At 44.7% G+C, this 26,689-nt stretch overlaps 1 protein-coding gene across 1 annotated transcript in view; it reads right to left on the bottom strand.

Moving 5' to 3' along the window:
* Positions 1–19,915: 19,915 nt before the first annotated feature.
* Positions 19,916–26,689, bottom strand: part of DDAH1 (dimethylarginine dimethylaminohydrolase 1) — an 848,052-nt gene continuing 841,278 nt past the window's right edge. The window contains exon 6 of the mRNA XM_069641695.1: positions 19,916–24,382. Within this exon, the coding sequence (XP_069497796.1) occupies positions 24,266–24,382 (117 nt within the window). The 3' untranslated portion in view covers positions 19,916–24,265. The remainder of the gene's footprint in view (positions 24,383–26,689) is intronic.

Here is a 26,689-nt window from a genome sequence, read left to right as displayed (position 1 = left end):
CCTACCCAGGGTGCACAACTACCAGTACTTCAGCAAAGCCAAATGAAATAGAAGCTACAAAGGCCCATCACAATCTCCACTGACAGCCCCTATACTCAAATGACAAGCTCAAACACACAATCTTCATACAGACTAAACCACACACACATGGTTAATGAACAATCCTGCAGACATCCAACATAAGAAGGTAACACCTTTCCAATCAACTTCTGTATCACAGTCTCACTCAAAGCATCCTCACACTACGGACACATGAGTCTCCACTCCAAATAGAGATACTTCAAGTACTCTTGACCCAAACCACCTGGAAACAGACAGACACACAATATGTGGGCACTTTGAAACTGCACACATCAACACTACAGCAAAACTATCATGCATTTTCCCTCTTTCCCTACTAACAAAACCCAGCCCCTTCTCATTCAGCTCTGCCAGAGCACCAAGAGAATATGTAAATGGCACTGGAGCATAGTACAAAACCTGGTAACATAATATATAAACTCCACCTCCTTGAGTAGCAAATAGGCTTAACTCCTTCTATTTGCATTACACAATAAAGAACTATAAAATCAAAACACATTTAAAATAAAAAGGGTGGAACTCTGTGAGCTTATCTAGGAGTTAGAAAGGTGGGCAGATTGATCAACCTTTATTGAACAAATGTGGTGTCCTTTGTGGCCTTTCTTACAGAAGGGAACAATGGGCCTCATTATGGGTTTAGTGGTAATTCTGTGGTAAAGCCAACAATTTACCTCTGAAGCATTTACCACTACTGCCATGTTGATTTAGCACAGGATTAGGAGTGATGGCAAGGCGGTGTAAAGCCCCATTTTTGGAATCCATGGGACTACATGAGAGTTTTGGTGAAATAACCGTGGGCTGTAATTTAATTTTGTTGTTGTAATTTCACCAGTTTTTGGACGTTTTTGGAGTTAAAGTCGAGCATTCACCTCCAGGTTTTGCTGGAGTTGAATCCTCCACTTTACCTCCAAACTCATAATGTTGCAATGCAGCAAAAATGTCAGTAATTCTGTTTCCACCACAAAAACCGCTGGTAACACAACTAGACACATTTATACTACACTGTCAAACTTGAAATGAAGCCCAAGGTCTATTGGCTTTACCATTGAGCACCACTGAGAAGGGGAACAGCATCTGTTAGCAGTGCCAAGATGTCCCTCTGGGGTAAACGTGGACTCTACAAATATACTAGCTATATTATGTTACCACTTCCTCAAATCCTAGTATGTGAGATACATTTGACTGGAACCTCATCAAGGAGTAATGGAAGTACAAGTTCCACCCTATAAACTTTTTTTTTTTTTAAATCTTTATTTTACGGTTCTAACGTAAGCATACAAAAAACCACCTGTGTCAACAGGTTTACTTAACACAAAAAAAGGGAAAGAAAAGCCAAACGTTACGTTCATAGCACACACAATACACATCAGATAATTGCGGATCACATGTTCATCAGGCTATTTGTTCTGTCGGAAAGTCCATTCTACGGGTACTCGTGTGAATAGTGGGACCTGGACCTTTATCTGGGTTGTGAGTGTTGGGTTTGAGATTGGGAATGTGCAACATCGGTGGTAGTGATTAAGTATCGAATGTAAGGACCCCAAATGTCAGGTGGTCGCGCATGTAGGGGAAGGGTCCGTGTGAACTCAGTGTCCATGTCTTGACAGTAAAGGATATCTTTCTTCCATGCAGTGAGCAAGGGTAGGGGGCCACGTCCCCAGGCCAGGGCTATCCTTCTACGGGCGAGCACTAGGAGCAGAGAAGCCAGCTTCCGCAGCAGGGTTTGCAGGTGTCTTGTCATACCCAAGAGCGCGACTGTTGGGTCAGGGGCCAGCACCTCTTCCAATATGACGCTCGTGTGTTGTAGAACTGAGGACCAGAATCGGGCTATACCTGGACAGTGCCATGCGAGGTGGACGAAGTCGGCGGAGGGGGTGCCGCATCTTTCGCACTGGTCTGAGGCCACGGGGTGGTGATGTTGTTTCTTTTGGGGAGTATAGTATGTTTGGTGCACAAAGTTAAAATGGGTCTGCTTGTAGCGGGTATTTAGCGCTACTTTTTGGGTTTGCCCGAGAATGTAAGTCCAGTCGTCTTTGGGTATCGTGGTATGAAGGGCCGTTTCCCATCTGCGCTTCGCCTTAGCGGCGGTCACAGTTGAGTCAGCGAGCAATGATCTGTAAATTATGGACACCAATCTTCCCTCTCCCTTGGCCTGGATCACATTGTGCAGCAGGATCCACGTTGGTGGTTGTTTAGGGAATGTTGGGAAGTGGGCCTGCAGGGTATGACGCAATCTGAAGTAAAGGAAAATGTCGAGTGAAGTGGGGCCGCCCCTCTCCCTGATCAGTTGTGGGGTAATGAACACGCCGTCTGGGAACAGGTCCCCCATAGAGTTTATGTTGGTTTTATTTAGCCAGATCAGAAAAACTTTTTCGTTGGTTAGGGGAATGCCGGGAATGAACTTGACAGGTAGTAGCTGGGAGTATCTTATCTGTATTCCGTAGTTACGGGCGATTTTCCTCCAGATGGTGTATGAGGATAGGACTGTATTTAGCGTGCCATATGGGACCGGGAGATTGCTGAAGATAACAGCTGTTAAGAAGTCTGGGGAGGCCAGGGCGCGCTCAACCTGCACATGTGGACGGACATACTCAGAGGCATACCAATGGCTAAGAAATTGAGCCTGAGCGGCCCAATAATACTTTTCAATGTCTGGAAGTGCAAGGCCACCGTGTGACACTGGTAACGTCAGTGTTGTGTAGGCGACTCTCGCTGGTTTGCCCACCCAGATTAGTTCCAAAATGAGGCTTCTAATTTTCTGCAGGAATGAGCGTGGGAGTATTAGGGGTATATTCGTGAACAGATAGAGAAGTTTGGGGAGAATCATCATTTTAGTCAGTGAAACCCTCCCCCATAGTGTTAGGGGAAGCGACTTCCATCTCTGGACACGCTCACGGAGGGATTGGAGTACTTGGCCATAGTTATCTTTAAATATCTCGTCATGATTAAGTGACATGAGAATGCCGAGATAGCGAACCCCGGTGCTTTCCCACTTAAATCCGTGGTCGTCTCGGAACTGAGGGGTAGCTGTAGTTAGCGGAAATATTACTGATTTGGAATGGTTTATTTTGAGACCAGAGATGTTGCTAAATCGGATCACCTCGCGCATGATCGGATTGAGATTTGTTTGGGGATCTTTGATGAACAGCATCACGTCATCCGCGTAGAGGGAGACGATCAGTCTGTGTGGGCCCAGGGTGAGGCCTCTATCAATTCGGTGCGTTCTTAGCCTGGAGGCAAGTGGTTCCATAATTAAGGCAAATATAAGGGCTGACAGGGGGCATCCCTGCCTGGTTCCCCGTTCCAATTTAACTCCAGAAGATCTGGTAGAGCCGAGGGTGATGTAGGAGCGGGGGTCATTGTATAGTAATGAGACCATCCTGATAAAGGTTTTCCCCAGACCCATTTGTGTGAGTGTTGCAAAGAGATATGGCCATTCGACAGAGTCGAATGCCTTTTCGGCATCTAATAATACTGCGATGGCCTGCTGTGATGGGTCGAGTGCAGCGATGACTCCAAACAGTCGGCGAATGCCGTATGTCGTACTACGTCCGGGAATAAAGCCGGCTTGGTCACCCAGGACCAGTGCGGGCATGAGGGGAAGGAAACGGTTTGCTAGGATCTTGGCTAGAATCTTGTTGTCGAGGTTGATCAATGAGATCGGCCTATAAGAGGCACAGTCGTCTCGGGGTGTGCCTGGTTTGTGGATGAGAGTGACATTGGCTTCGCGGAGGGTGGGCGCAAGAATCCCTTGCTCTAAGGCCTCTTCGTATACTTGAAGGAGTAGTGGGGCTAGCGTGAGTGCGTGAGCCTTATATAATTCGCCGGTGAGACCGTCGGGGCCAGGCGCTTTAGTATTTGGGAGAGATTTTATTGCCTCAGTGATTTCCCCCTGTGTGATGGGCGCGTTCAAAGGTTCGCGAAGGTCATGGATAACCCAGTATAATTCAGTATCATTAAGGTAGTACCGGAGCTCTTCCGGGTTACTAGTGATTGGGGAGCTGTACAGGTCTTGGTAAAATTTATGAAATGTGTTCACAATGTCTTCTTCAGTGTATGTTAGGTTCCCGTTCATATCTCGGATTCATTCCACCTGAGGGGGTGTCTGATCAAGTCTCAAAGGTGGGCCAGGAGCGCCCCGGGTTTCTGCCCCTCGCCGTACTGTCTGATCTTATGTCTGCGGCCCAAGAATTTCATTTCACGTTCGGCTGCTGCTTGGAAATTTACTAGTTCCATCTTTAGGTCGGCCCAGGTCTGCGCGTCTGAGGATGTTGTTGGCTTATTTTCCAGGTCTTTCAGACGTCGTTCACTTTCCGTTAACTCTCGCCTGATCAGCTTCAGGATGCCATTTTCTTTAGCCATGCATACGCCCCTCACGTAGCATTTTAATGTTTCCCATAGCGTGCCGGGTGAGTCGACTGAGCCTTGGTTTGTCTCGAGGAAGGTGGTGATGTCCTGCCGGAGTTCATCTGCGAAGATAGGGACTAAAAGCGCACCCATTTGAATCTCCAGTTCACGGGGGTTTTCGGGATCTCGGATAGCGTAAATTCGAGTGTGACCATGGAGTGGTCGGATAGGGATCGTGGCAGAATTTGTCAGGGGCCCCAGCTGAACGGACTACGGGACGATACCAGTAGATAGTCAATGCGGGAGCTGGTGTTATGGACTGCTGAGTGAAAGGTGTAGTCCTGGGAGTTTGGATGGGAGTGTCTCCAAATGTCGGATAGCTGAAAGGCCTGGCCAGATCTCTGTAACTTGGCGATTGGCCTTGGAGATTCTATTGCTCGGACCATGCGATTTGTCGATATGGGGGTTTAGGGGGGTATTGAGATCTGCTCCCCAGATGATAGTTGCTGAGGTATATGTTTCCAGGTTCGACATGATCCAATTGAAGTTATTCGGTCCGTCGACGTTGGGGGCGTAGGTGTTCACCAGAACTATTTCTTTCCCCGCAAGTAGACCTCTTACCAGCAGGAACCTGTCCTCTTCATCCTTCCTAAAACCGATTAGACTGAAGCTGGCCTTCTTGTCGATCAGTATTGCAAAGCCTCTCGCGTACGAGGAATACGAAGAAAAGTATCTATGGCAACCCCATGAGCGGGCCCAGTGCTGCTCTGCCGATGGTGTAAGATGGGTCTCCTGCAGCATAGCGATAGTGATCTTGTGTCTCCGTAAGTATTGAAGAACTTTCCTGAGTTTGGAGGATTGGTTGCCACCTCTGATGTTCCAGGTAGCGGTTTTAATTAGACCCATCTTGTGACGACAAAAGGGAGGGGGCTGATGCCACCTCTGTCATGCGGATCTGATAGTACTTGAAGGTGCGGAGGGGCCTGTCGCTCATTGCAGGCTCCGGGCTGATGATCTGTGGTTGTTGTGTGCTTGAACGCAACTGGTTGGACGAGAACAACTTGGTAACTTTTGGATCCCCCCCCTTGTGCGGGCAACCCCCAACAGGCCCAGGGCATACCCACCCTCCCGTGCACGGGCAACTCCTAACTGGCCCGTGGTGAACAGTCCCCAGTAAACCAAACAGTTAGCATCTTTAAATTTCACAATCTTTGATTGCTGTGCTAGGGGTGCTAGTGGCCCTCCAAGAGGAGGCTGGCTCCCAGTCGCATTGTGAGTTTGTTCCATGGCGGTGATGTTGTTGCCTTTATGATAACAAGAGATCTCCCATCTGTGACAGCTGCGGGTGGGTCTTTATGGCGGCTCTCTTCTAGGTCTGTTTCCTCTTTGGGGGTTTGCTTCATTCTGAGCGGATCTGCAGCCATTGCGGTCTAGGTATTCATTGATCTCCTCAGGCGTGTTGAAGAACTGGGTTTTGCCTCCGTATTGTATACGGAGTTTTGCAGGAAAAAGCATGGAATACTGGATTTGGTTCTCTTGCAATCCACGTTTCACTGCTGTGAATGAATGCCTTTGCGCCTGGACTGCTTGGGAGAAATCCGGGAAGAATTGAATCTTGTCTCCGTCATGTTGAAGCACCCCCTTGTCCCTGGCGGCTCTCAGAATAGCGTCACGATCCCTGTAATTGAGCAGTTTTGCTATGATGGGTCGAGGATTTGCTCCTGGAACGGGTCTTGTATTGGGAACTCTGTGGGCCCGTTCGACCACGAAGAGCTTCGATAGGATCTCTGTCCTGAACAGATGCGTGCAGATCTTCTCTATGTATTCTTCCATTCTTTGGGTGGGCTGATGTTCCCTGATGCCGACAATCCTTAGGTTATTTCGCCAGGAGCGTCCTTCTAGATCTTCGTTCTTGGCACTCACCGCCTTCACTTGCACCTCCAATAAAGATACTCTGGTAGTTAAGGTTGATGTACCGTCATCAAGGTCGGAGACCCTCTGTTCAACAGTATCTAGTCTGTCGGCGTGCTTGTCTATGCTGGAGTTGGTCGACTTTGGAAGAAAGGGAGTCTAGTTTACTCCCTAGGCCTCCTATTCCAGCCTTGAGGTCCAGCAGGATTTCTCTAATATCAAGTTCTTGTGGCTCTCCGACTTCATGGGCCTGTTCTTGATCGGGTGATTGTGGTCTGCTGGTTGAGGCGGTTGTTTTGGCAGAGGTGCAGCCTTCAAAGTTTAGTTTCCTCTGTGACCTATCATTTTTCCCCATCCTTGAGGTGAATATGGATGGCGGGAGGGTGACGTGCGATGCGCCTGCAGGGTACAGCTGTATGCACGCCAAGTGTTCTGGCCACTAGAAGGCTGGGGGGGCCTCTGGCCTGCGGTGCGGTTCACGGGTCACAGATTCGTTTTTGCACTGTTGCCTCAGGCTGGGTGGAGGGGCAGTGAACGCCCGTGAATTCAGAGTAGATGTGTCGATTGGTTTATGCTTAGGCCGTCCTTAGATAGCGCTCTGTTCTGGGCTAGGCCGCAGTCCAGTGCTGGGGGTGCGGCTGTACCAAATGTCTGATTTGGCCTTCCGATCTTAGGCGCGAGATCTTAGATGTCTTGGGCCTGGTGAGATGACTACTTGCAGGTCCCTCGCTTTATAGATGTAACATCACCGGGTCTCTGCCGCGCTCCCCCAGTCTCCCCTCCACCCCAGGGCCCGTAGGGCCTCGGAAATCAACAGCCGGTGTTCACGGGGGCTCCGGATGCCAGACAGGCCTGTCGCGGGCTCTCGCGGTTGCGGAGGGGGCACAGGGCGCTCGTACCTGGCTTTCTGCTGCACTTCCTCCGTGCTCTCCGCTGCGTTGACCACGCCGCCAGTGAGGCCCGCCGGCTCCCCCGACACTCGTCGGTCGCGGCCGCTCTCCCGCCGGCTCCCTCTGATCTACTGGGAGCTCCGGTGGCATGTGATGGGTGGTTTGGCTGTCCTCGTCGAGCGCCACAGAGACACGATCATCCGCTCCACCCCGCGTTGCGGGGGTTCCGACGAGGCGTGGGCAGCGGCTCATGTGGGCGTGGGCAGATCAGCTTTTCCGTGCGTATCAGTACGCTACGGCCCCAGCGAGGCCGCGCTCACTGAGCAGCCGAAGGGAGGAGGGGGGTGGAGGGCCTCACAATCCGTCGCCCACGGGCGAAACCCCAGCGGTCAGAAGAAATAAAAGTAGGAGCTTAAGTAGAAACGCCACAGCTGTCGATAACTGAGGATTGAAAACTGTGTAGATGCCACGGAACACACAATTCTTCAGGATCTTTTAGGGAGCTCCACGGAGCTCACAGGGAGGCCGCCATCTTGGACGGCTCTCTAGCGCCCTCCCCTATAAACTTTAACATAGTCCATAACAATACAGAAATATATCCAGTAATATGCATCTCTTAAAATCATAGTAATAATACTTCTGATGTTTTTAATAGGACGTCTATCACCGGGAATCCACTTTCAGAGCACTTGGTAACAGATGCTACTTATTACTGCCACTATACCCACAAAGTGGCGCTCAGTTTCTGACCTTTGTAGTATGAAGGAATAAGTCCACCCAGAGGAGATTCCAACTGATGCCCGTGGGGCTGCTTCTCTTCAACATTGGTGCATGAAGTAAGTGTGGAGCAATCTGCTTTTCCCTTTTATAGTCAGTGGTAATTCAGTTTTGTTCTAGGCAGCATGGGATGCTCATCGTCTTGGAATCTCATGATTTGTCATAAACCCTCACAAGAGGGCCCTATGGATTACTGAGTGCAACCCGACCTCGATACCTGAACCATTGCACAAAAAAGGGGAGTTCTTTTGAATACAGGACTGCGAATTAATCACTCATTTGGCATATATAGAGATTAAGCTGTCCCTACTTATGTCTATCTTACCATTGAGAACACTTATGTGCTGCCTATTTAAAAGGGATAGAAAAGCTATTTAATTTATTATCTATGTCTGTCCCAAAATAATTGCTTACTTTACTTTTTAAAAATGTTTAAAACCATTCTAGTTATACATTAAGGGGGTGGGGGAATTAGCACTTTCTTCTTCCATTGTCTCCATGTATATAATCTTCATAGTATTTTCTCAGAACAGAATTCTAGACATGAGCAACCCTGTCATTAGATGATCACAATCACATGGTCGACCGGTTTCTGCAAACGTTTGAGTTGCATTTGCATTCCTCAGGGCCTCATAATCTTCTCTGGGTTCTTATTTATTGTGGGTCATATTCTGCAGATGTACCAATCCCTTCTACACTTCTTGATCAGCATAACTCTGAAAATGAATGGGGGGAAGAAGACACATGCAAAACGTTGTGAATCAGTGTCCATCCCTCACGGATATATGAAAAGGTAATCAAAACACTTTGAAACACCACATTTTATTACATGCTAATATTCTGGTATGAGGCTATTAATAAATAAGATTTGTAGGGCTTGATATTTTTTGTATTCATCTATTAATTTGATATTGCAAATTACGAGATCATATATTCATTAGACATCCCATATAATTAATAGCAACATACATTTTGACCAATAACACTACTGAAATAAGGCTCAACTCAAGAATTAATAAAGCATATAAATAAAGTCTTCAAGGAGCAATTGCTTAATGGTTTTCTGAGCAGATTGGAGAAGATGTGAAATTGAATTCCTAATTTTTTCTGTTCTCTTATTAGGAATCAATCAAATTAGTCACGTTTGCTATGAACACATTATACGATCTCGATATTTTGCCCAAGCAAAGATTCATCAGACCCAGCTATCACATTGTAACCTCATCTAACAGGTCATGCGAGTGTGGAGGTTTCAGTTCAGCGTCCTGCATGGCGCTCTTAGGACATCACCATCTTGGAACCAGCATTTAATCAGTTTATGTCTCAACGCCATCATGTGCAACCTCTTCTGAAGAAGCCTTCTGCCGATCCTTCCTCTCTGGCAAACTACCGTCCGATCTCTATCACTCCTTTCCTGGGTAAACTCCTAGAATAGCTGGCCATCTCCCAGCTTACTCTCAATACCGAATCTGTTGATTGTCTCCATGACCATCAGTCTGGCTTTAGAGCATCCAGAAGCATGGGAACTGCTCTCCTGAACATTTGTGAAGACCTGCTCTCAAATCTCGACTCTAGCTTTGCTTATGTCCTCATCCTCCTTGATCCTTCCTCTGCTTTCAATATGGTCAACAACACCATCATGATCAATCGTCTCCCTGACAATCTGGGCATCACGGACCAGGTCCTAGCCTGGTTGACCTCCTTCCTCTCTGATGGACTCTCCCAGGCCCAACTGGGGTCCTTTGTCTCCACCACCTCTCTCCACATGTGGTGTTCTCCAGGGCTCTAACCTCTGACCCTGGCTCTTCAACCTTTACTTTGCACCAGTGTTCTGTGGATGACACTCAGCCTCCTCTACTCTCTCGCTCATTCCCAATTGTCTATCTGCGATTCAGGAATGATGTGTCTCTAATGACCTCTGCCTGAATGCCAGTAAGACTGAGATACTTCACATTGAGACCCCTGCTCCCGCTTTCCCTCTTTCTCCGACCACCCTCCTGGGGCCCTCTATCTGCGCCTTCCTGCAAGGCAAGTAACCTTGCTGTCATCTCCGATTCCACCCTCTCCTTCTCTCCTCACATCACAGATGTCTCTAAGAAGTCCCACTACCAGCTGCACCTCCTCAGAGGTATTTTTCCTTTTCTCACTTTCCCCAGAAGCTCACTGTCTCCAGAGCCCTGGTTCTCTCTAGGCTTGACTACTGCAACATCCTCTTTCTAAATCTGCCTGCCTCTACGCTTCACCTCTGCAGCTGATCCAGCACAGGACTGTGAGACTTGTCCATGGCCTCAAGCCTACGGATCATATATTTCCAGCCCTGAAATCTCTCTACTGGCACCCGGTGGTTGCAACGATCACTTTCAAGAATCTCTGCATTGTACAACTCTCTCTTCCTAAGCACTTTTCATCTTGAGCCCTGCACTCATCCAACTCTCTGAGGGTCAGACGCATCTCCAGGCAGAGAGTGGGGGGTAGATCTCTCTCCGCAGCTAGCGCTCCTGTGAGAAACCAGACGTTGTCTCACCCACTAGTCCCTGGGGATCTGTTATCCAGGTGGCCAGGACATGGCCATTGCTTTTGGGGGTGCACAAGTGCTGCAGGATCGCCTGAGTGAGGGGTCTTCAGGAGTGGGAGTGGGACACCAGATGGCGAGACACAGTATCCCCTTCCCTGTAACACCTGTACCCCATATTACCCAGTAGGATATTTAGGAACTCTACCCCGTCCCCTTTTACAACACAAACACTTTCTCATGTACAGCCCGCTATAAGGGAAAACAGACTAACCCCTGAGCCGTGTATCTGACATGTTCAAAAATATTGTGAGGCGAGGTCAGGCAATTAACAATCACTCACACTCAACTTCCATTACACTTCCCCACAAGGATAAAAGGCAGAGCACAAGATCACACTCTGAGTGAGGCAAAGCACACAAGGAAATAGCAGTTTCGAGATGGCAGCTGAGCAAAAGGGGAAAGACGGAAAAACTAAGGAAATCGTACGGAGGGAAATTCCCTTGACTTTAACTTTCCAGAGACCTCAAGAATAGAAAGCGTAAGACCAGGAAACCAGGCTGAAAAATCCTGCACTGTGTGACAGATATCCGGGGCCCGCCTGCATCAGTAATCAAGGCCTGGATAATCACCAGCTGCTGTAGTACCATCCTTGTCTCCAAGAACAAAGCAACATCAGTGAAGTCAACATAGCCGGTGAGTTGGGGAGACTGATGCAAGACAGATCTGTGTTGAAACCAAGGTTGCAAGCAGCAACATTGTATGGCGAATGCTGGAACGAACACTGTTAAAACGTGTGTGATATAAGATGCGAGTGAAGTTAAACTGCTGATGAGTGATTGAACTTTAAAGCAAGCTACAATACCATTGACAGAGTGGTCCGGCACCTCGTGGTTGCTGAATCGAAGGTCTCTGTAAGGTATCCACCTGAGAAGTAATAACAGTAGATAAGTAGGTCCAAGTCCGGCAGAGGTAGACGAATTGAAAGAACAAATAAATGTGAATCGAAGTGGTCCTGCGACGGGTCAAGCAGAATCCTGCACGCAGTCGAAACTCTTTGATTTTGATGAAATAACGACAGTTTGGAAAAGTATGTGAATTTGGTCTGAGCCGGGAAGAGGGAGACCAATTGAAGGCTTTGTGTTAAAGTGGGTCTGATCCCGGCAGAGGGGGGAACAGAAAATCACCCGAGAATTTGTACATGTGAAATCCATTTGAAAAAGGAACTTTGATGTTTGTCGTGTTGCATCAGGCCCTCTGAAATATGAGACGTTGAATGGCATAGAGACTTTGGCACAGAAGGACCTGATGTTGAAGTTTTAAACTGCATCCTCGTGCTAGAGAAGCTAAAGACTGTGCTAAGCCCGAGTATGCTGCCTTGTCCCATGCTGAAAACATGGCCAGGGGAAGCCAACAGCTTGAATATTTCTGAAACATCATTTCTTGAACACATTTCTTTTGCATAAAGATTGTTTCCCACACTATTTGTATTTAGAAGTAAGGATTGTCAATAGGTTTATTAGTATAGGCTCTTTTATTTTGACAAGACAGCACTAAACTGTGTTATTATTTGATGGTCATAGCTTGCTCCCATCTTTGGATTTAGGAATAGATAGGCATTTTTCAAAACCAATTGAAGCTCAATAAGCACACTTGAACTGTGATCACTTGTGTCTGTCGTACTGTTTGAAACCATGCCTTCCTTACACCTTCTTCTGAAACAGCCTCCCTTCAGCTCTCAAACTTGAGCAGGACCACCTCATGTTCCGGAAGCAACTCAGGACCTTCCTTTTCGCTTCTGCACTCTCTCTCTCTCTCTCTCTCTCCCTCTCTCTCACCCCTGCTGATGTTCTTGTCTGCTACACTAAATTGGTTACCTGGCCTCCCTCTGAACCTTATGGGGACCAGGCTCTTTCATGACCAGCAGCCCCATGCACTGCCTTTGGGCCTACGGTGCAGTTGGGACTGTATCTGCAACCCTACAGTCCCCTGCCTCCCTGCACTTACTTAGAACTGGCCACCCCGGCTGCACTTACTCAAGCTTTGCTTATTGCACTCTCCCTTTCCCTCCCCCTGGCACCAGCTGAATGGTACAATGTCTAGTAAGATTGTTTGTTTTGTTCCCTTTGCCTTCCCCTTCCTTGTCTTGTCACGCCTAGAAACACTTGTGTACAGGCGTGTTATAAATGACTTATCACATCATATAATTTGGCACAGCGTCATCAGTGCTAATATTTACGTTGCAGTGCCATTAAATAGCACATATGGCTCATCAACGCCACAACGGACGTAGACCTGGGATGTGTGTGTTTTGGTCAGACGCAATTTTTACGTGCTATGTCTAATCATTTTTAGCATTGCTATTGGGTGACACTGCCATACAGAGCATATCTGTGACTTGTTAGCCAGAGAGGGACAGAAAGTTAGAATATGTGCCTATCTAGCTCTGTGACATAAAATCCTGGTGGTGTCATCTGTGTTTTTATGACTATACATGAAATTGCTAATAGATGCATTGTATATATTTTCTACATTGATACATGTCTTTGTGTGGTGTTTTTTATGATTGGTGCACGTAGGACCTATGGCCTACGTAATAAAACTATGAAAACATTTTCTATTAAATGGAATAAAAATGTTGGTACTCCGTGTAATTTTCATTCTGTGGGGTGATGTATACAACTCATGGAATACGACCCAGTTTAAATTGGACCTAGGTCTTTAAATTTGGTTCAAAATGGTTCATCTGGGGGACTCCCCGTTGTGTGCTTATTAAATAGCACACATGCATTATTGCAGTTCATTCACTCACTCCACACATAAGTGGGCATCATTTTTGTAGCATTCGACTTTCGTGGTGTGTTGCATTCCGGTGCCCCTGTAAACGTTGTGGCACATGTTGTTGGCACTTTCTTTGCATATAATCAACATGTGTGGTGGGTGTGTGGATGTGAGGTGGGGATGAGTGGAATGAACTAGAAACACTCCAGAAAAAAAACGTTTTGGACAGAACTACATGGAGAATGAATGGCAGAATACATCTGATCTCACACTTCCCCACCTGATAAGATATATCAGAAATGTAGCTTTCTAGACCAAGTATAGTTCCGTAATGACTGGCGTTTTATTGCAAACAAATGCATAAGGGATTGGTTGATCCAGATTATAAATATGGCAAAATGAGCATTGGAAGACAGATAAATCGGTTTTAGAGAATTGTAAAAAATGGCTAGAGGAATTGAATGTTGCAATGAAAGAGTTTAAGGAATTGAACAAAAGCGAATAAACTAAAAACATACTTTTATGAGGACAATTCACTAGAGTACCATCAATTGCCCAAAAACATCAAGCATACAATAAAGGCCTACAAACTAAGAGAAGAAATCGGAAACAGACCAGTCCTAGATCCAAAGACTAGAATTTTTCCAGATGGAGCTTGGTAGATATGGCAAGGCAATCAAAAAAGATTTGCAGGGCAACAACAAATAATAAAAGACAATTTACTTCAAATAGTTCCAACAGGACCAAACATTACTGGTCAAAGAAAAAGTTCTCCAGGATTGGAACACATGGAAGTGGCCGAGTTTGCCTTGACAACAAAGCTTTCCACATATCAGAATTAATTTTATGAACCGGTATCTGGTACAGCCACCATAGGTGTCTCATTAGCCTCAGGTCTAACCACCCTCCATGCGATTGAATTTGAACGAATGTGCACTTTTGAGAATAATCGTTTTTTGGAAAGGATTACCACTTGGGTAAGATACATCGATGACATCTTTTTGATTTTTAAAGGGGATGTGTCACAACTATCCGTGATTTGCAAGTAGCACAATCAGCCAAATAATTTCTTGAAATGTACTTCTTCCAGCAGTACAGATGGTTCATATCGAGAATTAAGATCAGAATTATGGGGGGGGAGGGGTCTCTACCACAGTATTCCAAATACCTACAGGTCTGAAGTATTTACTGTCCTATAGAAGCTACCTACTGGGCAGCGTCTGAGCTATAAACACAATTGCTTGAGCCAACTGGAATTTCACCATCGGGCTATAGATCTAATGTCATGCTTATTAACAGGGCTTACCCTAGAACAATGCTTAGAAAATCCTACAAAAGGGGTAGGAATCTACCCAGGGGACTCACTTTACAGCACCATGATAGATCAAATACACATATAAATATTACAGCTCTTTTGAGCTGCACCCCATTGTTTCATGGACCTAAAAAATAATTGATTTTCATTTGGCTGGACATTCTCTTTGTGGATCATGCTCTATATGTGCACAACACAGTTGTACTAAGGAAATAGACAAAGAATTATCCACTCAGTGGATGCATAAAGATTTCACAAACTAACTCCAGCAATGTGATCTATACATGATCAGTTGTTATTGTGGCCTGGCATAAGTGGGGTTGAAAAAGAGGCCAATTAACAGAAGTATTATTGAACATATATCTTGACTAAGAAGCTCAATCTGCCATTAGCAGAAAACGTTAAGCACAAGCAACTCTTGGCAGACAAACTGCTATGAATGATAAAAAAAAGGGATATAAACCAGCAACCAGTAAGAAGTGGTGATGTAAACCTATTCTGTATTGATGGACACAACATTGGATTTTTGAGGTGAAAACCGATAAAAGGGGTCTGAATAAGACATTACAGTTGCACCAATTGCTGACTTTATGGCAATATATAACTTCTTCAATTTGTCCTGGTTTACCCATGAGATCATGTTGTTGTTCAGGCTTATGGATAAGTCTTTTGGATTAGTATTGCATTTCACATTTTTAAGATCACTACAAAATCAGCCCATTAATTGTATTATCGGTCAGGTTTCATCTTAAAAAGGTACATACGATTAGTATGTGGGGCACCCATGAATGTGTCTGTGGATTGCTCTTCAGTAATGCATGTGCACCACATCATGGTGCCACAGTGGTAATAAGAGCATTGGTATGCCACACAAGCCATACAACACACAAGAGGAATGCTAGACAAAGGTGGTGCCCACTTAAGTGTGGAGGAGTAAATGATTGTCACCACATGATGACGCAACAACATCAATAACGACACTGATATGCATTGTTATGATGTGTGATGAATCCAATGGAGTCATCACAGATTCCCCCGCAGTAACTTCCTCCCATGTGGCCAGGGGGCAGAAGCCGTTACCCAATCATGACCCTGGGGCAGCTATATGAGGGAGTATCACATGGGAGGAGACAACTACCAAGGGGAATGCCATGACATCATTGGATGACACATGGTATCCCCCATTTGCCCATTAGAAAGGCTCCCTTATGCCCAAAACCCTAATGGCTTATTGCCATGTGACTGTTCCCCTCCTTAAGGAAAACAGAGAAATATTTTCTCCACACCTTTAGACCAAACTCCCATCCACGGCCTGAAAACTAAAAACTCCCAGAAAACCTTTTTCAGTTCCAATTCCCCTTCATATAGAACCAATCCCTCAGATGGAATCATTGAGAGAGGTTCTCCTAGTACTGTGCATCAGTTGAGATCAGTGTACTTCAATTGCCACAACCACCAAACTACTGAGACAAGGCGAATGAAGGAAATGATGCAGAGCAACAGGAGCCTCAAGCTCAACGAGCATGCTAGTTGTTTTGGGAAAGTACCTATGCATGGTACATTTAATAATGGAAACCCAACTGTGAGAATATTGTCAGTGAAGACTTTGCATCTCAATCGGAGGTGTGCGTAAACTGGATACCTGCGTCGGTGTGGCAGAGCCAAGGGGCTTCACCAGCAAAGAGGGAAAGAATCATTGAAAGCTAGGTCGCAGAAACACCTGGAACCGTGAAACAATTCCTGGGCATTCGGGCAGCTGGAGGAAGCAGTGTTACCCTCAATGAGACCTGAAGGTGAACAGGCGTGTAGGATCACAACCATGGGAGATGGTGGAGAGACGTCAAGGCAGTCCAGATTGGAAGGCAAGCGGCAGAGCTGCGTGCTTAAGCGTGACCGCATCCAAAGACGCCAGGTGAACACGTGAGTCAGCCCAAGCAAAGTGGGAACCCTGGGGCATTTCAGCGACCATGCCAAACACAATTTGAACTTTGTAACGCCACAGAAACAGAAACAATAAGAAGATTGTAAGGCAATAATGCAAAATTCAAAGGCAACCCCTAACAATAAATGAGTGCATGGAATGCTGACATGGAGAAAACTGAAAATGAACATTGAAAGCCCTGGAAATACTGTATTAAGGACAAGATAAACAATTGTGAATGTAAAGAGAGACTGTTACACATATATGGAACTATATGAGAAGTCCTGGCAAGAGTTTACCACGTAATTGAAAGTATAAGAGAAATACTTGCAGAGGAGTATAACAGGCAGTTTGAAGTACAAGAGAAGTCCTAGCAGGAGAGTACACCAGGCAATGTTGAGTGCATAGAAAGTGCTGGCAAGGGAGTATACCATGCAAATTGCAATCCTACAACAAGTGTCAAGAGAGGACAGTGTTTGTTGAACAAAGAAGGAACTTCAATTAAAAATTGCAAACCTACAACAAATGTTAAGAAAGTCAGCACTTGTTGAACAAAGAAGGAATTTTTTGTTAAAGAAGGATTTACAAGGCTAAACAGCTTTGCGCCTAACAGGATTTCTCTGGGTCAAGGAGAGACACAAAGAATTGATAGAACAAAAGACATTGCCATCCCATTGAAGAAACCAGGGGAAGGGAGCCATCCTCTGGAACAACAGTTCTGTTACCTTGGAGAAATACTGTGATGCCACTTTGGTACTTTATTATTTAGTTTGTAGTGTGAGGGTCAGAATAGAACGTTTGGTCACATGGACGGCTTTTGATTTCTGACAAAGATAGACCCTTAGTTTTTGGTATACATAGGGAAATTCCTCTTAGAGCAGGGTCAGCAAGGCATTTTCCTGACCCATTTATGTTAATAAAAGTCTTTAACCAAAAACATGACAACTTTGTGTCTGGCTTTCATTTCTGAACCCTCACAGATGTTGCACCACAGACAGATTAAATGTTGGTTTGAAGACCCTATGAGCCGTATGCTTAATGCTGTATATGAAAAATCCATAAACACTGGACCTTTTAAGAATATGATATCTGGGTCAGAGGAATCGTGGTTGGGCCGAAGATAGAGATCTTATTATATGTCCAGGAGAATAGTGGTCCATTTGGTTTATTTCTTATAAAACAATAGCAGAAATGTGCATATCTTCCACAAACTGCTGAGAAGGCAATTACCCTTTGAAGACTGTATTTATAGAGTTCTTGAGTTGAGCTTGATTATAGCACTGTTACTAGTCAACATGTGGTCATGCTCTGCTGATTATATGAGATGTCTAATGAATATGAATATGTTACTTACCATGGATCATGGTGATAGATACATAGAATTATCAAGGGCCACACATCAAATTAAGAGACTCATTCTAGAAAAATAGCAATTAAGAAATGTGGTGTTTGAAAGAGTTTTGTTTACCTTTCATGCATCTCTGAGAGATGGAAACCGTTAAACATATTGTTGTCTTTATCATTTTCCCCCATAATATTTTTAAGAATTATACTGATTAAGAAGTATAGGAGGATTGGCACATTTGAAGAATTTTCAGAATGCAGGAAATAACCCAGTGAGATTCTAAGCCCCTGAAAACTGCATCATACTGAAGAGGTTGCAGAAACCAGTCAACAATGTGATTGGGAAGCCCTCTTATGACAGGGATGCTCATGTCAAGGATTCGTTTTGAGAAAATACAATAAAAATGATATACACTAAGTCAAGGGAAACATGAAGTCTCAAAATCCCTCCTGAATGTATAACTAGAATGGATTTAAACAATTTTAAACAATGAAGTAAGCAATTCTTTTTTGAGTCAGCTATAGATAAATTATATTAACTTGGCTATCTGTCAAAATCTTAAAGGGATGAAAGGGTATTGACCCCCTATCCCTAACCACAGAAGCTGAATAGATCAACTCTCCCACCGTGGTTGGCACGGGGCCTGGATATTAATAACACAGCTAACCATGTGGCAGCCAATGGGGGGGAAGACAGAGTTAGGGAAAGGGCGTGGACAGATAAAGGAAAGGCGGGAAAGAGAGAACATGCATATCTATATTTATAGCACAATCAAAACCTACTGAAATCATACAATCCTATGCCTGACCTCCTAAAACTTGATAATTGCTAATCATTCACAACTCCTGCTTAACTGCATAAACTATGCATCATACAACCTGCATGCTCCTTTCACAAACAGGAAGGCACATTGTTTTTACCAACATAAAACATGAAGCAACAGAACACCCAACATAAAGTACACATGGACCCAAATGCAAGACATGATGGTAACAGCAAGCTGTATGGCACAAACAAGGGAATTTCCCTGGGATGAAGAAACAAGACTCATGGCCCTTTGGGCTAGCAGAAGCAACAAACCACAGTTACAGTCAGAAGCGCTCTTCTTCACTTGACTCGAGGAGCCACTTCTATCCGACATGCAATATTCTGAGGTACGTGTCCTTAATGTCCTAAATCAAAAACTAATAGCGTGCACCCATTTTCCCGTTGTGAGTATTGCAAAAGGTATTTGCATCATACGCTGTAAAATGAACGTGTCCTTAATGTTACTCCTTAATGCAGAACACTGTTTGGCAAACCCATAAAATGCGCAACCACAAGTTTCTTAATACTTTCCCTGTTTTTTTATCACAGGATTAGAGATTGCAGTATTCGTACATATTAGCCCCATAAACAAACATGGCTCCGTGAACACTGCCGCACACAATAGTGAATGCTATGCACTTATCTGCGTGCCCGGGTGCCTCTTGAGAACAGCCGGACTCTGTGGAATGATGCTGGGTTACAACCTGGGCCAACTCTGCTCACCGCCGCGACCCAGGCTTCTCAATCAGCATACCGCCGTCCCACTCTGCACCTCCTCTGCTCACTCACGAACGCTGTTACCGCCCACGCTGCACAGTCCTTAATTATCCGCACCAGTGCACGGGCGGCCAGCAGTTTAGTAAGCCCTATAATTAACTTCAGCTGGCTCAGGGTGCAAATACACACAGAACTACATGCTGGCCCACATACTGCTGGAAAATGTAGTTCCAAGCATGCGAATACTCACCGATTTACACAGTGGCCCACATACTGTTGGGAATTGTAGTTCCAAGCTTATTTCTTGCAAGTAATACGCTTTCTCTTGCCCCAAACCCAATTACTGACACTATCGGTTTTAGATAGGTGGCACCTCACCACTTTCTAGCACAAGATCCACCTAAGTAGGGAAAGCTTAGCCTGTCTTTGGGGGCAAATGAGTGATTAATGCACAGTTAAGTTTGTCCCACTAGGTGTCAGTGTAAAACTAGGACAAATTGCAAAACAGGCCTTTCCTTGTGCGTGACACTTTATTTAATTGTATTGTGGCACTATTTGGGGTAGTACACAATCACAGCAGTCAGTTCCCAGTGTAAAAGGCTTCAAACACAAGTTGTCATTGGAACAAGCGTGGAGGACAATGAAAATGACAGGCTTGCAACTTGTGTGGGAGTACAGAAAGAACACAATAATATCGTCGGCAGAATTCGCACGTGGGTTCACCATTAATGCCTTGTCAATATTACTGATCACGCGCATCTCATCATATAGAATACATAACGTTTGCACTGGGAGTTTTTTCAAGCAGCATAGCCCTTGAATATCTCTTTACTGACCCTTCATTCATCGCATATGTATTATTAAACAACCTGAATGAAAAGGACATTGTTTTTGGGAAATGTCCCACTCTCCCGGGTTTATAGATGCAATAACACAGTATAAAGATAGAGAACACAATACATCCGATTTTTTAAGGCAACAACATATACATTTGAGAGCCAGGTTAAAGCTCAAAAGGTAGAGGTGGTGACACCACGCCAAGGCAATACAATCATGTAACTTTATACTGGGTCAGATGAATGCACAGTCCTGCGGGGTTGGCGATGCCCATGTTGTTGCATAGGAATTGCGAAGGAAGCTGGGGTGAGGGTTTCAGGTGGCGGAAAAAGGATTGTGCAGTGCAACACAGAAACGTGCAACAATTCTCGTGACAACAGATTTACAGAGAATTTTGAAAATGGAACAGTTAACCAAAAACAGCAAATTTAATATTGTAAACGTTGTAACAACATTAACACCAACTGTAGTCTACTGAGGGTTTCAATAATGACAACCTGGCAGTGTTGTTAGCATAAAGTGACATGAAGTGCATATTATAACAACTGGAATACGCTTCCAAATACTTGATTTTTAATAGGAACGCACAACAAATTGATTGAAAAGTGACAGAAATTAAGTGTGGGGTTGGATCACTGAATGTAAGTAGTACTTTCATATAACCAGGACACCCCCCTTGGCAGCGCTGCTGTGTTTTAATGTATTGAGTGTATTTTACAGGTTTTTCGAGTGCAACCAATGCCAATTCAACACCGGAGAGCTAGTAATTGGAAAGCGGAAAGTAAAATTCAAAAATGTGGTCAAAACTTTTGCAAACTACTGCTAATGAAGCGTGATGAACCAGAAAGGCTGGTTGTTTTGAGTATGTTCGGAACAGGTGGTTCTTGCCATGTTTCTAATGTTGACAAGATTGCAAGCTATGTAAGAGTTATTCTAGAGTGTAGTGACTATTCATACAAGGAATGTCTGTTATTGATTTTGCTAAAAATCGCTGCATTCCGACCCACAGGATCATTTTGCAGTGGAGTTTGAGTGAGTTACCAGAAAGAGTACATCGTTTCACCAAGTGAACTGGTGCCCAGCCTTTGAGGGCAGGCTGCCTGCTTTGAAAAGGATCTTGCATTTGTGTATCAAGCCAATGTAAGACCACTCAAATTGTGGTGGCATGTTAGTGTAGGCACCAGGGATTAGGCCAGCTACATGCTGCATTGCTTTTATGAGTTTGAGGTTGGTATTAAGAAGTGCAGTAAAGGATTCTGCATAGGATGAAAACCCGCGTCTCAGTGCACAAGTTGTTTGACAAAGTGGATTTTTTCTAATGTTTTGACAGAGGTGGGACAGTTTGGAACTGTCTGCTTTTACACTCCTATTAATGATGTGCACTAGAATGTAACTGTGCGCAACAGAGAGCTGAGCAATTTAGATAGCTAGACCAGTGAGCAGCCAGTTTGGCTATTCAAGTCTGCGGGTGGGGGGGGGCTTGCAAGAGGAGGGAGTAAAATGTATGTTTAGGGTGAGGGCGAATGCCTAATATTGCCAAAACATCCAGACCTCTTTCTCTTCATCCTTTTTTCAGGCATACGATGCCTTGGACTGCTAAAACCTATCAGTACATGTTGTACCATGACAACCACGTTGTCCATCCCGATCCTCACTGGATTAATGTACACCTCAAGGTAAGGTCCAATCCCAGTGGTGCTCCATATGAAATTATAAGCGGGATGACCATGGGCAATGTGATATTTGAGCTGTAAATGAGAAACTGTCAGTAACAGCTGGCTTGTGGCTTGGAGGTCTAAGGGTGGATGAAGTGGATTCAAAGACAATGTCAGTCTACCTTGCTCATATCTTCTTTGTACATTTCATAACCTGGTGGTAGCAGAGAGTGTAATCGTGGAGCTCAATGACCAGGAGACCAGGCTTCAATTAATGAAAGCATTGATGTCTGCGTCTTGTGCCACTTCCAGTTGGCCACCGGGAGATTCATTGGAGCTGTAGATAACCAGTAGCCCATCCAACATAAGGTTGGAAGTTTAATGTGCTGAGTTGTTTTTAGATGTATGTCACCTGTTATTTAGGTTGGTATCAAATATATGATTGTGAGAATGTTTATAGCCGTTCCCCAGGTTGGGGAGTATAATAACGGGTCGAGTTATAGCTTTTGGAAGTGAATTTAATTCAGATGGGATTTTCCAAACTGAGTGGCCAGCAGATGCACAGAACAGAATAGCTAGGCTGTCTTTGATTTTACCATATACTTTAAGTATCTTTTAGATGCATGTCTAACATAAGGTGCCAGTGAGGTCTGAGGCGCGAGAGAGCAGCATCATGTGGGAGTTGTACATCTTTTTTTAACATCTTTTAAAGGCATGTAGTGCAACCTAACGGATGAGCTGCACATTTTTTTACAAACATGCAGTATTATTGACTGTTCATGCATGTACTAAATTACATTAAATATCTGTATAGTTTGTTCATTTTTGGCTAGGGTTTTTGCACTGTGCAGTTTACAACAAATGTCTTGCACATTATACTTTTGTTTTACATGCAGTAATGTGATGAAATGTTTCGATAAATTGGACATTGTTATATGTATTATCTAATATGTGATCTATGTCTTGTTTGGTGTGTGACAGAAGGAGTTGTGAATTCAATGTGTGTATTATATTTAAATCTTGCAACATAGAAACATGCAACAGACACTTTTGCGTTTAGTTCTCTTTAATTTAGTGTTATTTCGTCTTCGACGAACTGGGGTGTCATATTGAAAATAGGTGATGTAAATTAATGACTAAATCAAGGCACCTGGAGAGTTTGTGTTCTATTTGATGGTCTTTGATTTTAAGGTTGCAGCCTATTTTTTTTTATATTTGTAGCCTATCTTGGTAGATTCTGGGGCATTTGTTATTCCAGTGATTTTGCCAAATGGGAAAACAATGAATCGTTTCTAAAACAACAGCTTGGATGTAGATGCAAAGAGATCTATGCAATATGTGTTCACTCTCCAATTTAACCAAGCACAAACTTCTCTTCGCTGTGCATGCAGAGGTGTGTGGGGACTAGCACAACTCTACAATATATGGACAGGGATATCGCAACACTGCTTCAACCAAACTATGAAACATTCTCCACTGTGCACCGGAAGACGGTACAGATCAACACAGTTATGAACTGAATACCTTGATGCCTACATTAGGTGAATTGGGTATTGCGTCTTGGCCACCAGAGTCTACCTGCATCTATTTTGGAATTGAAAACTAATGATAATACCCACCCTGATTCGCAAAGAATTTGAACAATTTTTGGAACACTATGTTGTACTTTCCATAGCTACAGACACAAGCCATGTATTCAGTTGAAGATTAGAATCTTTCTAGTTCTGTTGGTACAAATAGGTTGCTTTAAAAAAAAGAAAACAACTTAATTATATGAAGTTTTCAGGGAATTAATGAACACTTGCAGTTCTTCTGTGGGGAACATAATTGAGATGTTACTCTAGGGGAGAAAACATGTCAGAACTTCACCTTTTTTTACAGCGCAAAAGTACAGACTTCAGTGTTCGTAAAGATAAGTGCTTGGGTTCAAATTTGCTCAGTGACAGAATCGGGCATTTTGATTTACCCAACATGCTAGGAATCAAAAATATTTTGCTCGTTTTTTTCCTTCACCTTTCCATATCAAATGCAAGGAAAATTGTTTTTCTTTTTTGGTTAACATTAAAAATGTGATTTTCAAATATAGCAAATATAGTAGTGGGATGCTCAGAGTGTTACTCACAACTACAGCAATCCTTCAGGATTTAGGTTATATATTCTGGATAGAATGTGTTAAATTGAAGCGTGTATACTTGTCACATTATTATCACTCGACGAGCAGTGCCAGTGTCTGAACCAATACTTTATCAACCAAGGACTGAAGCACAGTGGTAGATTGTCAATTACTACAATTCAGCAGGTGGTCACAGATTCCGCACTGCAGCCCTGCTCTGCATGTTATTGCCAGTTACAGGGGTAGCCTGGCAGGCTCATAGCTCAGGCTTCTTGTTAATCAGCACAGAGCAGCAGGTGAGCAGCCCGTCCACTTTATCCAATTCTGTGCCGGAGACGGGAATCAGCAGGTAGTCCTTCAGTTTTTCAAAAACCTGCAAAATAAAGAGAGCTGGTATAATTGGTGTTGCCTTTCTTGGGACTTCTATTCAGATATCAGAGTGTTATAATGAACAACAGTAAAATAACTTGAAGAGAAAGGGAAAAAAAGCTTTTCACAAAACAGTGATTCACCAACACTGGAGCTATGTTCAAGTCTCTGTAGCGGGCACCATGAGCACACACCGCAGTTAAAACTATGGCCTCACCCCAAAGACAATCACAAACAGTAAAGTAGGTCCTTGCATTGCCAGAACCTCTGTTTGCCAGGGGAATACAGGCACAAGATCACGAGAATTAGGTCTTAAATATTTGCTCGGAGTAAAAAGAACAACTAATGCATATAGGTCCTTTCGATACTGCGGTATCCATGCTGGCCAGCACTCGTTAGCTTGCCACGGGGAGGACAGCTGTATATGAATGAACAGCATTACTGCAGGCTATAAAATGTTCACAGCACACAGGGTTTTGGGATGTGTGGGAGGATGATCTAATGATTTGTATTTTTATGATTTGTTGAGTGCAACTATATGCTGATATTACAGCAGCAGTGATCGGTGTGCCATGGCAACAGGTACGCCAAGATGGGTGGGCCAATTTATTCCTGCCTTGGACTGCGTGGCGATGTCCTATTACTCGCACGAAAGCCTAAAGCACTGCAATTGTTGGTTTCCAGCTTTTGTTGATTTTATGGGAGACCGGGATCTAAGCCTTAATACAGCTAAATCAAAGGTGATGTGTGTGGGCCGGCACAATGGCAAATTACCTATGATTTTTACAGCTAATGGGAATCTGAATTCTCTTACCTGTGGATTATCAACAAGAACACCATGGATTGGGGCTTGCAGGTGGCAAGTGGTGCTGCACAATTTGATCAAGTGAATGGGGCTGTTTTGTGATTTAGTAAGATAGATTGATTTGGGATCTAGGTGATTATTGCGATGGCCGAAAATGGGGACTTTTTTTTAACCCTTTACACCACATACATATGCGGGAGAGACCCTCCACAGCCCTCCCCATATTAATATTATACTCTAAACCCCCCCACATATATATGTGGTGCAAGGGGGGGTTAAAAAAAGATCGGCATTTTCGCCCATTGCAATTCCCAGGTCGACATTTTTGGACGATTCCATTGATTTGTTATTTATTATGCACCTATACACAAGTGTTTCAAGGCGCAACCAGGAAAGGCAAGGGGAGCAAAGGGAGGACAAGACAAATAAGCTTACTAGGCCCATTGACATTTAGATTGTGCAAGTGTGCAACAAGAAGTGCTGGAGAGAGGGTACAGGGTGTAGTGCACCCATAGCAGCAGGGCCCTGAGTTAAGAGCAAGGAAGGCTGGACTACAGGCGGCAATCCCAGCCTGGTAGTGCAAGGTTAGCTGGGCGGCAGTGCAAGGTGGGCCAGGTGGCAAGTGCAGGGGGACTGGTCAGGTGAGCGGGGTGATGGGTGTCCTGTAACACTCAGAGGACACCGAGCAGCCAGTCAGCAGATGGAGCAGGAGCAAGGGAAGGATAGCAGGGGAGAGGGAGCGAGAAAGAAAAGTTGAAAAGGAAGGCCTTGTGAAGCTTCCAAAACTTAAGGAGATCCGGTTCAAGGCAAAGAGAGACAGGGAGGCTATTTCAGCGGGAGGCACATGCAGAGAAGAGAGATCAACCCCAATGCTCTGCTTGGAGAAGCGACTCACCCACAGAGAATTAGAATTATGTGAGCAGAGGACTCTAGGAGGAAGGAACTTAGGAAGAGAGAGTTCAGGGTAGTCAGGGACCGGCCCCAGAAATCCTTGTGGACGATGCAGAGGGTCTTAACCTTGATCCTTGGGGCCACTGGGAGCCCGTGGAGGGATTGCAGTGGCAGAGAGTTGAAGTCCCTGGGCTTGAGGCCAAGGATAAGTCTTGCAGTCCTGTTCTGCATGAGCTGAAGAGGGCGAAGAGTAGAGTTAGGCAAATTGAGAAAGAGGCTGTTACAATAGTCCAGCATAGAGAGAACCAGGTCTCTGGAGACAGTGAACTTCTGGGGGAAGGTGAGAAAAGGAAGAATACCCCTGAGAAGGTGCAGCTGGTAGTGTGACTTCTTAGAGATGTCAGAGATGTGAGGAGAGAAGGAGAGTGTGGAGTCGAAGATGACCCAGAGGTTTTTAGCCTCAGAGGTCGGAGCAGGAAGAGGGGCAAGAGAAGCCGGCCAGAGTGACAGGAAAGGAGGCAATGGTTGTGCCGATGAGTAGACTCTCAGTCTTACTGGCATTAGGCAGAGATTGTTGGTGGCACACCACTCCTGGATAGCACACAGACAGTTAGA

This window comes from Ambystoma mexicanum, chromosome 1q (genome assembly GCF_040938575.1).
Source record: "Ambystoma mexicanum isolate Mex_15411 chromosome 1q, UKY_AmexF1_1, whole genome shotgun sequence".
In the NCBI taxonomy this organism is placed as follows: Eukaryota; Metazoa; Chordata; class Amphibia; order Caudata; family Ambystomatidae; genus Ambystoma; species Ambystoma mexicanum.
Note: the sequence above shows the minus strand (reverse complement) of the source record. Positions and strands in the feature narration are given on the sequence as shown.